Source organism: Bidens hawaiensis, unplaced genomic scaffold (genome assembly GCF_021521415.1).
Source record: "Bidens hawaiensis isolate Kalapana, Puna unplaced genomic scaffold, B.hawaiensis_p1.1 tig00028759_1, whole genome shotgun sequence".
Taxonomy (NCBI): domain Eukaryota; kingdom Viridiplantae; phylum Streptophyta; class Magnoliopsida; order Asterales; family Asteraceae; genus Bidens; species Bidens hawaiensis.
Window position 1 is genome coordinate 1 of NW_027494709.1, and position 16,234 is coordinate 16,234.

Consider the following 16,234-nt stretch of genomic DNA (forward strand, 5'->3'; position numbering starts at 1 on the left):
GGCATCTTGGTCGTCAACGCATCTGAGGAGGGGGCCAAGAAAGTTACGTCTGTAAAGGATGTCATCGATTAGTTGATAGTTCAGTGCTTTACAGCGTAGTTTTCTTGCCTTTGTTTTTTACTCTGGTAGTATGCCCGCCGCAAGGTAATTTATTATTGGTGTCATCCATGTTTCTGTGCCGGTTCGGATGACACAGACTTCCTTGTGTGGGACTGATGGTGCTCCCAGGAGTTCAATTCGGATGTCCTTTCCCAAGTGAGTGAAAGCTAATGACGCAAGCTTGCTTAACGCATCCGCAGATTTGTTTTCGCTACGCTTGACGTGTATGACTTTACAATCATTAAAATCGCTCATGAGGGTTTTTGCTTGAGCGAGGTACAGGGCCATTGTGTCGTTTACGGCCGTGTACGTCCTGTTTATCTGATTGGCAACTAACATGGAATCCACATGGGTTTCCAAGTTCTTTACTCCCATTTTACGCGCAATCCTCAACCCGGCCAAGAATGCTTCATACTCAGCTTCGTTATTCGTACTTGGAAAGTCTAGTCGAATACCGTAAGTGTATTTTTGGCCTGCTGGGTTGGTAAGTTTTAACCCTGCGCCTGAGCCCTCGCTGCTGGCCGCTCCATCAGTGTAAAGTCGCCAGACTTCATCGATGTCTAGTGCTGGAGAGGGTTGAGCCTCGTCCTGGCACTCTTTCTCCCGCGATGCGGGGACTTCGGCAATAAAGTCGGCCAAGATCTGGCCCTTTATAGCTGGCCTTGGCTTGTATTTTATCGCGTATTCTCCCAATTCTATTGCCCATTTGGCTAGGCGTCCCGAAAGTTCGGGTTTGCCTAAAACGTTTGCAAGTTTGAAGTTGGTGAGAATAGTGATTGGGTGACCTTGGAAATATCGTCTTAGCCTGCGTGAAGCCTGTACAAGTGCTAGGACTAATTTTTCCAGGGTAGAGTACCGAGTTTCGACGTCTGTTAGGAGATGGCTAACATAGTAGATTGGCATCTGGATGCCTTTTCGCTCGACTAACAGGACGGCCCCGATTGCTCTATCTGTGGCGGAGAGGTATAGGATTAATTCCTCTCCCGCTTCTGGTGCTGTGAGCGTTGGAGTTCGATCAAACGTGACCGAATTTCCTGAAAAGCTGCTTCCGCTTCTGGTGTCCAGCGGAAGTGCGTTTTCTTTAGACAGTTTCTCAGCGTCGACACGAATGGGAATGACCTATCCGCATGATTTGCCAAGAAGCGGTTAAGTGCGACTAAGCGTCCGTTCAGTGTCTGAGCTTGCTTGATGGTAGTAGGTGATTCCATTTTGATAATGGCTTCGACCTTTTCAGGGTTCGCTCTGAAGCCATCTTTTGTAACAATGACTCCTAAGAACTTCCCTTCTTCCATCCCAAAGGAACACTTGCTCGGGTTGAGCTTCATGTTTATCCTTCTAAGTGTGTTGAATGTTTCTTCGATGTCTTTCAACATCGCTTCTGGGTCAAGGCTTTTAATGACCAGGTCATCCATGTATACTTCCAAGTTCCTCCCAATTTGGGCATGAAACTCTTTGTACATCAGGCGTTGGTATGTGAACCCGGCATTCTTAAGTCCGAATGGCATCATTTGATAACAGAATGTGCCATCGGGCGTCCGAAATGCGGTTTTGTCCTGATCGTCAACGGCCATGTGGATTTGATGGTACCCTTTATACGCATCAAGGAAGCATTTAAGGCGAAACGGTGCTAACGAATCTACCTTAAGATCAATTTCGGGTAACGGGTAACAATCTTTGGGGCATGCTTTGTTCAAGTCTTTGAAATCTATGCACATGCGCCATTGCTTGTTAGACTTCGGTACCATAACGGGATTTGCAACCCAAGTTTGATATCTGCTAACGCGTACGATGCCCGCGTCAAGGAGTTCCTTGACTTGGGTTCTACACGCGTTAGCTTGTTCCGCCCCCATTACTCTACGCTTTTGTATGACTGGCGTAAAAGCCTGGTCACACTTGAGCTTATGTTCTGCTTTACTTCGAGGTACACCAGTCATGTCTGCTGGTTTCCATGCGAAGATGTCAGCGTTTTTTTGTAGTAAGCGTTTGAGTAATGTGCGCGTAGGATCAGTTATTGTTGGGCCAATGGTAACCGCCTGGTCGGGGTATTTGCCATTAAAAGCCCATTCTTCTGGTTCGGTGATGGTGGGTTTAGCCATCTTTGGTTTGGGTGTTGATGAGACAGATGCGATGCATACCTGGGGAATACCGGTGACCATTGCCACGCCCTCAGCTGTTGGCCATCCCATCATGCCGTGGACTGAAGATACTACGGCATTGAATCTTGCCATCCCGTCTCTCCCGAAGAGAATGTCGTACGTGTGGTGTGGCTTCCTCATTACGACAAAGTCCACATCCTCTGTGCGGGAGTGTTTTCCGTCTGTGAGAGTGACGGGGAAAGAGAGGATACCCAGAGGGGTGTTTGTGCTGCCGTCGAACCCTTCCATCGAGGCGTAGACCGTTTCCAAGCGTTCCTTGTCTTCATCATCTAGCTTGTCAAAGAACTGCCTGTACATAACTGTTGACGAGGCACCGTTGTCAACAAGAGTACGGGAAGTGATGTAGTGCCCCAGCTGGCTTTTGATGACGATAGGGCCTTCTTTGCTGGGTCCTCCTGGCACTCGCGGGAAGCGCACCCCAGCTTCTTTCCATGCTCATGGTTCTGTCGTCCGTCTTTTTCTTCCTCTGATGTTACCACGAACCATGTGAATGCTGATGTCAACGGGCTTTCGTCCGTTGCTTTTGTATCGGTTGTCATTCTTCCCTCTATTCCTGATTGATGCCACCAGGTGTGTAAGTTTGCCCTCCTTGACGAATGTTTCGATAATATCCCTTAAAGATGAACACTTCTCAGTGGTGTGACCCTTTGTGCCGTGGAAGTCACAGTATTTACTTTGATCCGCGTCAGGTCGTTGTCGGACCGTTGGAGCTTTTGGCCATGGGAGTTTCTCAGTGGCAAATATCTCCGTGACGCTTTTGGTGAGAGGCGTCCACCTGGGATGTCGGTTTGATGGGTGTGTATTATCCCTTCCGCCTAATAAGGAGCGAGAGCTGGATGAGGCGTCAAAGTTTACCCTTGACTGCCACATGCTTGGCTTCTTCCTTTTGTTTTGCCAGGCGGTCTGGACGTTTTCTCTGGTCCTCTGCGTGTAGAAGTTTGTAGTCTGGGGCAGATTCCCACCCAGTTGCTTCTCCGTTTCGGCAAAGATCTTGGCCGCCGTCATGATGGCATCCCATGTGGGTGGCATGCCATCTTTACCCGTCAACGTGCGGATAAGCTCTGGGTATTCGGCGCCTTGGATGAAAGCGGCCCGAACAAGGTCCTCGCTTATAACGCCCAGACTCAGCTTTTTCGAGTTAAAGCGGGTGATGAAGTCTAGCAAAGGTTCATCCTTATCTCTAACGCAGTTGAGGATCGTCCACTGTTCTTCAATATATTTCCTCTGTTGACTGAAGTGTTGGCTAAACTTGTGTTGGAAGTCCGCCCAATCATAGATGTGGTGGACCGGTAAACGGTCAAACCACGCTCTAGCCGCTCCAACCAGTGTCATCTGGAACATATAACACCACGTGGGTTCCGTCCAGTTGCTGACGGTTGCCCCCGCTATGAATCTGTTCAGGTGATCATCTGGGTCGGATATACCATCATAAGTGCCGATGTTGGGCATCTGCTTGGCACTTTTCGGGGCGATTGCTTCCGCAATGTCCCTTGCAAACTTGGATGTTCCCGCGTTTGCAGCAGTTGGTCTGAAGGTTTTGGAGAAGTCACGTGGGTTTCCCCCCGCGTTCCTTTGTTTGAAGGTTTCTCCGAAATTCCTTCTCGTTTGGAAGTCCGTTTCCTTACGCTTCCCTTTCGCCCTAAGGCGAGGGTTTGCGTTGGTGTCGGATTCCTTCTGATCATCGTCCGAGGACTCGCACTCACTGCTCATGTTGAGCTGTTGGCGAGTGCTTCCAAATTCGTCAGCCTGTTGGACGGAACGCAAGCGTTCGTCCAACTCAGCTTGGAATTCCTTCTGACGTGCCTCCGCCCACGCTTTAACTTGTTCAAGTGTTTGGCGGGGGAGTCTCGTCTGCTGTCTTTCCACCTGGGTATTATTGAATCCCAGGGGATGGTTGTTTACTGCACTTGCCCCAGCTTGGGTAACTGGGGTAGTGTTCGTAAAATTTACTGCACTTGCCCCGGCTTGGGTAACCGGGGTAGTGTTCGTAAAATTTGTGTGCTCGCCGGTGTTCCCCCCAGTAGCTGGGGTTGTGGTTACCGGGGCTTCCTTGTAACTCGTTGGCCTTGGGACCGGAGTAACGTTAACCATCTTTCCAGAAGTTTTGAAAAAACTGAAAAGAAATGAAGTTCTAGCCTTTATGCACGGATGGCGCCAATGAAGAAACACTAATCGGACCCCGGGCAGATTACGGTTAACCTGAGGGTTAGATAGATGTTTCCCACGAGGGGTTAGATCCGGCAAAGATGGTTCTTCTGATAACCTGCAAAACAGACACCGTGAGCTCGTCACTGAGAAGGGGGGGGGGTTCCTCCTTGTGACCACCCTCCGGTGTGAGAATCAGACTAGATTGCTCTTGAATATAAATGTATATTAAGAGATTGCTAGAGCAGTTATCAGGTATATGATATAAGATACAAGATAAGATGAGATGATCATACCATTTGGGGTATTTATAGCCGAAGGTAGGTTTCCAAGGAGGTGTTGCCGGCTGAATAGTATTCCTGTTCTACCAACTGTGGCCTACGCACGTGCCATGCTAGTAGTTGGTGGGTAGGCAGCGGCTGACAGTGACCAGGCCTGCTGTGTACTATTCCTTTTCCACCAACTACAGGCTATGCACGTGGTATGACAGGAGTTGGTGAGTAGGTAGCGGCTAATAGTGACATACAGTACAAGAGCATGCTGCTCGCCATACTGCTGTCAATGAGCTGTCGTATCTTTGGTCAGATCTTTTGCCCATACCTCGTCAGGTACAGTACAGAAGATCTTCCAGTATCGTACGGACTGGCTCATTTGGGCGGGAGTATTCCCCCTCCCGCCTTTGTGCGGGACTGTTCCCGGCTTGCTCATTCCTTCTTCAGGTGACTACTGAATTATTATGAGAGTTAAGCCTTGTGCGTGTAGCCATGCTGCGCGGGTAGCCTTCCCTGATGGCTGGTATCCGTAACTGCGGGAACAGGCGGAGTACTTGGAAACCATTGGGAGGCGTTTCCTGCGGGAACAGCTTGCGTACTGCGAGTAAGGACGTCACGTCTCTGAGCGTGGTGGGTCCTGCTGATCCAGTTGGTTTCTGCGCATACGTCCCTTTAGTTAAGTCTTGCGGGTTCAACCGCGCAGACGTCCGTTAAGGAGTCTTGCGGGTTCAACTGCGCAGACGTCCCTTTTCAAGGTGAGTCTTGCGGGTCCAACTGGGCTCTGCTGGGACCTACCTCTTCAAATCAATATTATGATTTTAACCTTTTTTTAACGGCGATGTTCATTCATGATGCATATCTTGGAAATGTTTGAACCAAAACCCTTTGGATATCATTTCGGTGTTTTACTGGCCACTAAGATATCTTATGATGGTTATGATTTAACCTTTTCTTTTTCTTATTATTATTGTTATAGATTTAAAACATATGCATCTTGTTATTGAATATAAATTAAATAGGTAAAACTTTAAAATTGATGATGCATGTGAAGATAAGTCGATCTGAACTTCCCTCGTGATATTGTGAAAGCTGAGAGGTGAAATTTTTTATGGCTCCAGCAACACACATATCCTTCCCTCCATGTGTATCGTGACAATCCCCTAGTAATAATTTTCAATTTCAAATTAATATTACTACAAATCAAATGCAATAATAATAATACCAATACTTGTTTATTTAACAAAACAATATTTGCCACATATATTCATAAGCGAATCATTAAAAAATTATTGTATGTTTAGAGAACGGTACTTGAATAATCAAAGGAGCAAGCGTCGTCAGGAGTGTCGATGAAGTGAAGAGGACTAGTCCACCTGTACCGGTACCAATGCCTGATCTGGTTTGGCCACACACACAAAGCCGATAAGTTTCCGTTCACATAATCCGGTAACAACATCCGAACAGCGTGTGCTGCATTTGGTTCAAGTAAATCCTATGGTACATACACAAAGTTCAACGTACTCTTTATAAATATGAACGAGTATATAGTTGTAAATTATATGTAAGTAATGAATGCATACTTGTGCTATTTTGCATGTCATGACGTGTCCCTCTTTGCTCCATGCTTGAACACCATTGATTATAAGAAAGCCAAGAAAGGAAATAAAACATATTCTCAAAAACGCCATTGCTTCTTTGTAGAAATGGTGAGATGATTTCATTTATATATATAGAAACCAAAAAGCAATTCGTTGAGTGCAAGTATAAACTTGTTAATGCTTTTAAGTACCATCAATCGAAACTAGTTTGAGACCTGGAAGCAAAGCAAAGATTGAGTGTAATCGATGTGAAGCAGACATTAATCACTTCTTTGTTTATCTATTTTTATTGGTTAGCAGGGTATTTACAGATTCCGTGTTTCCAGTAACACTTCTAGTTGCTAAGAATATATATAAAGTTTAGACTTAATTAATTAAAAGTAAGAAATCACACATAAAAGGAATGGAGCTATGATTGATTTATCCTCATTGATAATTGACAATACGTAAGTATGGACTTCAATTAAAAACTCTAAACTGTTGTGAAAACACTGGAATGGGATATAATAATGTATACATTGACATAAAAATAGTATTATAATTTGGTATACGTTAGGTTTGTTAAAAAGTAGATTCAAAGCATACTTTTAGGATGGTGATTTCTTCACGTTTTGATTTGGTATTTAATAATTTAAAACAACCTAGGGAATTAGGCTTATCGGCTCACAACCAATTGAAAAGGATCTATATATTGATAATTGAGAGTGATATTTTTGAAATATATATTTTGGAAATAAATTTCATATCTTTTTTCTTTCTAAGGTTTTGAGCCTTTAGCTAAACCTTGCTATATAATTTTAACCTTAGCGAATATGGTGGGAAGAGATTATCTTTCTTTTTATTTTTTGAGTTCGAAGCATGTCAACTATATTGATCGTTTTCTTTAGGGTATAAGGTGTTTTATTGCGGAATTTGCGTGTGATGTATTAAGGTGGTTTTTGTTTTTGGTGGTTGTATTTGCTTCTTGCAAGTTGCTAGCTAGTTTTTCTAAGAAAGAATTTATTGGTCTAAAAAAAAAAAGGAAAAACCCTTATTTTTGAAACTTTGGAAATTGATTCATCAAAAAGTTGAAACCTGAATATGTAGGGTTTGGCCTTTTCCTTTTCCTCCATAAAATTGAATCGAATCTAAATCTAATGTATAACATAAATCTAACGTTTTACCTATATTTTACATGTGAATCAACAACGGAAAGCAATTGATGCACATCTAATTTGGGCAATCTATGCGTTAAAACTAATACACAGCAAACAATATTCATATGCATGAAACGATGCGTAACAATCATATATAAACATCAACATTCGCATAAGAAAACCAAAAATAACGGTTTTGTAGTTCAGATTTAACCGGTAAGGCGGTAATCCGGCTTAGGATCGGACAAGGTTTGCTAGATCAGGCATTCTAGGTAGGGTTGTTCACAAGCCGAGCCAAACCGAGCGAACGCTTGCTCGTTTACAACTGAACCGAACGGTTGATATTCGAACCGAACGAAAACCGAAACGAGCCAAATCGAATCAAGCATTTTTCGATCGAACATCGAGCGATTTCGAGCATTATTTAGTTCTTTTTCACTTGAAAATTTTCAATAAGAAACAAATTTGAAGGTCGTAAATAATATATTTTAGAAATAAATTAGTAGTTTTTAGACAAACGTGTAATATATTGTAAAATTTTATTAAAAATAAGTTTGAAGTGAGATATAATAATCATGTAAACAAACTTTTAGTATTCTAAAAGCTTGAAACGAACAAATAAAACTATAAAACTGATGGAATATGAAAAAGTTAAGGGTAAAAATAATTGTAAGCTTATATTTATGTGTTTTGTCTATATATATATTTATATATTTGTTCACATATAATTATATATAAAGTAAATTAAAAATGTTCGAGCTGAACCGAACCGTGCATACCTTTGCTCGTTTCTTGGCTCGTTTCTAAACCGAACCGAGCAGAGCGACTCGTTTTCAATCGAGCGAAAAAACGAGCAAACATTTTCCAAGCAATTTCCGAGTGAGCGGCGAACAATTTAGACGGCCCTAATTCTAGGCACGCAAGCCCAATACTAAATACAGCGGTCCACTTTCCAATATTACCCAATTGGCCCATTTTTCACTTCACTCGATTTTTCATTCAATTGGGCAATTGTTGTACGTAAGCGTCCTTAACAAAAAATAAAAAAATCATCTGTCCCAATTTTTTTTTTTTTAAATTTCATGTTAGGTGACACCATCAGAATATAAAATCATAAAAGTTGGCAGCAATCACAACGTGAACTTTGACGTATTGGTCTGATTCAATGAGTTTTGACTAATATTTTGACTCATCTCTCCTAAACCCAAAAAAACATATAACGGTAGATGGGTTGTTTCGCTACAATACCCTATATATTCCACCAATGACCAATCCTATAGTACTGTCATGTCCTTTATATATCAACTACCAACTCTTAATTTTTTCGAACGGCCAACAAAAAACGAATATATTAAAACCACCACGCTTACAACAAAGAAGGCTTAGCCAGAAGCTAAAACCCACACCACCGAACCGCCAACAGGAAAAACACAAACAACACTATCTAGTTACGCACTAAATCCACACCACCCCTTCCATGACAAAGACACACTACCCGATCTACTTTTGACCCAAAGAAAACTAAGAGCCTTAACATCCCCCACCACCCTTTCCACAGTTACCGCATGGCCGTTAAACACCATCTCGTTGCGCGCCTTCCATAAGCACCACAACGAAGCAAGACAAACCGTGTGAAAAAATTTCGTCTTTCTTTTAAGAAACTTAGTATACTTGTATAAGTCAAGAACATCTTGAATGTTGAACGTAAAGATTTGAGGTACTTTACACCATAATGTAATGGCCTGCCATACCGCCTGAGCCAAACTGCAAGAAATAAAAACATGCTCGGTTGTCTCGTCCGATTCACCGCAAGCCGGACAATCCACATGGCCAACCATAATACCCCGTTTAGCAAGCAACGCGCAAACCGGGATCCTATCAAGCTCCACGTGCCAAGCAAGAATACCCACTTTGCCCGGGACCCAATTATTCCATACAAATGTATAAGTTGGGTTTACATAACAAACTTCTCTATTTTTCTCTTTCAATGTAGAAGTCGAATAATCTCCTGTATTATCCAAAACCCAACTTACCGAATCAGACCTGGCCACCAGAACCACATCTTGACATAGCAAAAGCAATTGTCTTAGCTCCTCTATTTCCGGCCCCAGTCGCAACGCTCTCACCCAACTCCAAGTGCTACAAATAACACCATCCACCATCACCAAACGACTTGCTACATTACACTCTTTCTGTCTCTCTAATCCATACAAAAGGGGGAATTTAACCTTAAGTATATCATCTCCAATCCAGCAATCGAGCCAAAATAACGTGTTATTTCCACTTTTTAGCACTATTTTTATCAATGCATCCAAACTAATCCCCAACAACGCCAACTCATCCACTGACCTCTTAATATGTTTCCATGATCCTGGAACCGAAAGTTTCGCCGGAATACTTTGCCAGTCCCTCGATGAATGATGTATTGACCAAACCACCCTTCTCCACAGTCTATCTCGCTCTCCTTTAAATCGCCACCACCATTTTGCCAACAAAGCGAAATTTGAAAACCGGAGTGAACCAAGACCGAGTCCACCATATTCTTTTGGAGCGATAACCCGATTCCAAGCAACCCAATTAATCTTCGATTTGTCTTCCGACCCACCCAAAAAAAAAATTCTTCTAAGACGCTCCAACTTTTCTAACACTCCATCTGGGACTCGAAACATAGAGAAATAGTAAGTCGGTAAGGCGTTCAACACCGACTTAATAACCGTGACCCGGCCCCCAAAAGACAACACCTTCGCTTTCCAAATTGACAACCTTTTTTGGAACATTTCCACTACCGGATCCCACGCCGAGATAAGATTCATATTACCACCAATTTGTAGGCCTAGATGTTTGAACGGGAAATTCCCCACCCGACATCGGAGCAAACTCGCGATCTGATGTATATCTGCCTGAGACACACACGTCCCAAAAACCCGACACTTTGACATATTCACTTTTAACCCCGACACCATATGAAAACATCTAAGTATACGAAAAATATTTTTTGAGCGTTTAAATCTCCCCATTCCCCCACAAAAACCACATCATCGGCATAGATGAGATGAGACACGATCAGCCCATTAAGACCACATCTCAGTCCCCGGAAGAGACCCGTATCCTCTGCCCGCTTCATCATCTCCGTTAACGCCTCCATGGAAATGATGAATAAGAATGGTGATAAAGGATCACCTTGGCGGAGACCCCGATGGCAAGTAAATTCCCGGGTCGGGGACCCATTCATCAATACTGGCGCCCGACCAGCCTTAAGGATCGCCGAAATCCAATTCCTCCATCTAACCGGAAAGTTCATATGAGACAAAACGGAGTCGAGGAAACCCCAGTTTAACGAATCATAAGCCTTCTCTATGTCAACCTTAAAAATCACACCTCGTTTTTTCGCCTTACGTAACCAAGCCACTAACTCGTTTAGAATTAATGGGCATCAAGAATACTTCTTTGTGACAAAAACGCCGACTGTTGTTCCGAAATCAGCTTACCAATGACTGTCTTTAATCTATTCACCAGCACCTTAGATATTATTTTGTTTAAACATCCAATAAGGCTAATAGGTTTAAACTGGGCTAAACACGCTGGATCTTTCACCTTTGGGATTAAGGCTATGAAAGAGGACATACACCCATTGCTAAATGAACTGTTATGGTAAAACTCGGTTAAAACTTTCCAGAAAACATCTTCAAAACAGCCCCAGCACCGTTTCAAAAATTTAAAATTAAAACCGTCCGGCCCCGGCGACTTATCCCCATCACATTCCCACACCGCCTATTTTAATTCCACACGTGTAAAAGGCCTCACTAAGAGATCCGCCTCCTCCGTACTTAAACGGGACATTCCAGTGCCAACAAAATTTGGCCTTACCACTAGCGGTTCTTTGAACCTATCCGCGAAAAAACCGAACACCATATCTTTCAAAATACTGGGGTTATCCACCCTTCACCATTACTTGAATTTAGGCCATGTAGCCTATTATTAGAAGTATTTGCATTTAGTAAACCGTGGAAATAACTCGAGTTTTCCTCGCCCTCCACCGCCCACCTCACCTTTGCCTTTTGTTGCAAATCCTTTAAGTTTTGACTCTCAACCTCTTGAACGAAACACTTATATTGGGCTCTTTCATCTAATTCAGCTTGTGATAAGTTCCGGGTTTCCGCCTCCAAATCTAAATCTCGAATTCTCTACCTTTTCGCCAATAACTCCCCGTCTCTAGATTTTCTAAACTTTGCCAACCAATCTTTAATATTATATTTCAACCATCTAAGTTTTATAGTTATCGCTAAATCTGCCGGGCCCGAGAACGAAAACTTTGCGCACTCCGATTTGACAAACTCCACAAAACCCGGGAGTTGAAGCCACGAGTTAAAAAATTTGAATGGTAAATGACCAAAGTTAACGTCAACGACTGAGAGCAGCACCGGCCGGTGGTCAGAACAATCTTTATCTAGAACCGTACATGAAGCCGTCGGCCACCCAATCATAAACCTTCGACATACCAAAAATCTGTCTAATTTACTGAACTTATCACCGCGATCCGAAACGTATGTGAACTGCCCTCCCCCCATTTGGTACTCGACTAGGTCTGCTGCCTCAATAAACTGATTAAAAGCCACCGCATTGGACGCGACAAACTCGGAATTTCGTCTTTCCAAACGGATCTCTAACCTCGTTAAAGTCCCCCGCGAAAACCCATAACCCCGGAAGAACGCCCCTGATGCACAAGAGTGTATGCCATAACGCCCTACGTTCCGACGCATCATTCGGAGCATAAATGTTAACTACATTCAAAGTCTCTCCCGAGGCCTTAATTTCCCCACTAATCACTAGGAACCTTCTATTTTTATTACCCCTGTTTTATTGAAGAAAGATGGGTCCCAAATACATAACAATCCACCCGAATCAAACTCAAGTTCTCCCCCAAAACCGACTTACTCGATGTCTCGAAACCGAGCAGAATTTTGTTTCCTGAATAGCAAGGAAATGGACACCGAGACTCGTCTTTAGCCCCCGCACCCACTTCTCCTTCCTCACTTCTCCACCCCCCCCCCCCCTGCAATTTATTGTAATAATATTCATTGAGGAACATGCACATCACCCTCTGCTAAGACGACCTCCCGCAACAACTCCTGATTGTTAAGCAAATCTACCCCAACCATTAACCCTACCTCGGTAGTTTTAACCACCTCGACATCAAATGGATCACCACATTTGGCTCCGGCCGGCGCAACCACCGCCTCTACTGTCTCTGGAACTTCATCCCCTATCTGCGATTGTCCCATATTCACTCCCGTAGTTTCCGCGCTCACCGATGAGCAAGAACAGGAGCCATTCCCAACACTCCCACCCAATGTCCGGTTCTTAATTATTGGCATACCACTCTCAAATACTCTAAAACCATTTTCAAAATAATTTTTTTATTAAAATTAATTATATAGATGATAGATGATTAAGTAGGTAAAGATTGATGACATGCGTGCACATTCTCACTCCTATTCTCTAATCGGTGACTACAAACCGATTTTCACTACTCTAATAGCAAGGGGCGGTGCCTTATGAGGGTACCTTACCCGTTTATGGTACCCAAATTACACCCCTCCGACCCGTTTAATGCATTCTTACATTTGTCTGTGATCGATGATATAAAATCTCACCCATTATTCAAATTTCAAACCATACACTTGTATACTATGCGAAATAATGATCTATTCCAATCCATAATAATAAGAAAGAAGTACATGCCATCTCTATCTCTATGTTTAATTATAGTTTAAGAGAAACATTCAAAGATCACTACCATCTTAGTCAAATGCTCTATTGGTTATCGCTATTGATCTTAGGGAGAATTTATAGATAATTAAAGAAACTTTCAATTGATATGATCATGGGAGCGAACATACAGTGAAACACACACACATGAAATATGCCATTAATTCAAATACTTTATCAATGCATTGCCAAAGTACAGAAAAGAAACAATAAACACGCATACATATCAACCCAAATAAATCAATACAATCATTTAGTAATAAGAATCACTCTAAAAACATTAAATATTGCAATGGACTTATTTCTTGCATGTAATTCCATACTCTCCACCTTTGCAGTCGAGCATGCCATATTCCATCATTAGCGAGTCATCTTCATCCTTGACACTACCAGGAGAGAATACGCAACGGGCACAATCTGTTGCAAGGAGTGAGCTAGTCCTGTAGTTGTCATCACCCCCAACCACCGGCATGGCCACTCCTGGTTTTGCTGGATTGTCAAAATCAGGACGATACGTTCTACCAAGAATTCCTTCAACATTAGATGACAACCCAAAGAATCGGAATTGTACTTCTAAATGTGCAAAGCTATCATTTGCAGGAATTTGATAATTATGTATCTTACTATCTTCTTCTGATACAGGAATCACATTAACTGATATTTCTACAAGATCAGGTATAGTGACGGTTAAACTATTGGTTGTTGAAGTCCTTTCAACTTGTATATCCCCTTGGGTTGAATTCCATTCAGATGAATGGCCCTCTCGAATTATCAATTCCGTTCCATCGTGTGATAACTTTAGGTGATCAACGTTATCATCCCATTTTTCGGTCCTTGTGGCTTCAAGGGTGAAGTTATGATGACCAAACTTAAGACCCAATGCTTGGATCCATGTATAGTCCCGAGTTCTACCTTCGGGTCTAAGTCCAATAAAACGTGCATTGATTTGGAGATCTTTATCAGATATCAAGGTGAAATGCTCATTGCTTCTTCCATGAAAATAGAATACAATTCCATCACCACCTATAAATCGTGGGTCATAGCATGCAGCTCCAGGTCCATTGCAGTTTGGTTTGCGTGCTATCAAATAATCAAAAGTAACGCATATTTATTATTCTTATATCAAGGCATAAACTTTATATTCTTATGCACTTTAAGTTTTCCTGTCTTTTTAATTATTAGTGTCAAATAAATAAGAATTTAAACCGCATTCATTTGTTCTGTATAGAAATGCCAAAATGATTAAATTTATATAATATTAACAACATGGAAGTTAATTATGTAGTTACTTACATTTGCACACGGCCTCGCATTTGGGAGAGTAACAATCCAGAAAGCAAGCTTTGTCTTTTGGGTTCTTCGGCTTAACTTTCGGGCATTCTATGGGGCATTTAATACGCTTCATGAAACATTTGCTTTTACGGCTCTTGCAGGTTAAAAGCTCTTGTACAGGTTTGGTGGGCTTGGGAGGCTTAACACGCTTAACCTTATTATGAGATGCAGCTTCTATTACCATCGGAGCGAGCATTGCGTTTAAAAATAAAAAAATGAGTAGGGTTTTAACGCCTACCATCTTCATGTTTGGATTTAAAAAAAAAAAAAAATCTTATGTTAGAAACTGTAGAGGTAAATATAGGATGGTGTAAGAAAAAAAGATTAAGCTGAATCTCTATATATACGAGTTTACTTGGTGAGTTTGCAACTAATTTTTTAGATGTTCCAAGTTGCGTTTGGCCAAGTTTGGTCTTGAAGTCAACAGTGTTATATTACCAAATTATAACTACGATAAAGAAAATGTTAAAAGTTTCTATGTACTTATTTTAACTTGCTAATAGGTTAATTTATTGTTTATTTCAAAGATCAACTATAATTCCATACTATGCATTTTTTAAAAGATAAGTTGCAACATTCTTTATGTAAACTACCAACGAATAAAGTTCGGATACATAAGATAACTCAATGACAAAAGGCGACTGTATATTATATGTTTGAGATCGTAGACAATGCTTAGTAGCCCAAGCCAACATCTTCTATTCCGTAAAAAACTCGCCGCTTGAAAGCCCACTGCTATAAAACCCGGTTGGGATCAGATTCAAACTTGAAACATGTGGTCTCCATCCTAAATCTTCCCTTCCCCTTAAATGTCAATTAAGTTAAAGCTTATGTGCTAGCTTGATATAGTAAATTTTAAACATCATATGCTAATTAATTGAACAATGGCTAAACGATACTGGAGAGTTGACGAAAAAGAAAGAAAAAACCTGGGTGCATACGAGATGAAGGGGTATTCGTGTTCAAAAATGTAGCAAAATTATTCATTTTTGACTCATTTTGTGTACAATATTTATCCACTTTCAAACTTCCTTTTATTTCTACTTATTTCTACATCATGTCTATTTTTACTTTTATTTTCATCACAAATTGTTTTTTGAATTCCTTCTATTTAAAATAGTAGAACACGTTTATCTTGTATGATCTAAAAAGAATAATAACAATAAATTACATAATTATAATGTCTACTCACTTTACCATTACTTTGCGGATGGTAGGTGATGCTTAAGTTCAAGCGGGTTCCCAGCGCTCGCTGCAGGCTTTGCCAAAATTAGATGTGAAGCGAATACCCCATTATCAAGGGCGAAGCTTTATGAGGTCGTGACCCCTGTCTTTTTTCGATTAATAGGTAAATTTCATGAATTTTGTCCGAAAATTTTTATACGTATTGAGCGCGGTCACCTCCGAGGTATTTCTCCAAAAAGCTACCGGTCTCCACTGAAGGTTTTTTTTAATAATAACCCAACGTTTGCTTTATATATATATATTTATATATATAACCTCGCATTTTTATAAACAAATACTAGCCGAGTACTAAAAGCTTTGTTTGATAAAACTCATTGAAGGGGGCTATTTGTAATAATGATACACTTGTTTAAACAAAAAAACAAAAAACAATTGGATTGCCATTGGGTTAGGATTTGGAAACCATCTACCATTCATTCGGTTCAGAACTCAAATTCATTGCCTTACCAAGTCACTAGAGACCACCAGCCACCCCTGAGCAC

The 16,234-nt window shown here is 41.6% G+C and overlaps 1 protein-coding gene across 1 annotated transcript; it reads right to left on the minus strand.

Annotated features, from left to right (window-relative positions):
* Nucleotides 1-12,481: 12,481 nt before the first annotated feature.
* Nucleotides 12,482-14,764, minus strand: LOC143577629 (uncharacterized). The gene is made up of 3 exons (XM_077061410.1): nucleotides 14,469-14,764; nucleotides 13,499-14,255; nucleotides 12,482-12,797 (listed from the first exon to the last, which is right to left on the minus strand). Exons 1-3 carry the CDS (start codon nucleotides 14,752-14,754, stop codon nucleotides 12,482-12,484), a joined length of 1,359 nt encoding a protein of 452 aa, XP_076917525.1. The 5' UTR covers nucleotides 14,755-14,764.
* Between the last annotated feature and the right edge of the window lie 1,470 nt (nucleotides 14,765-16,234).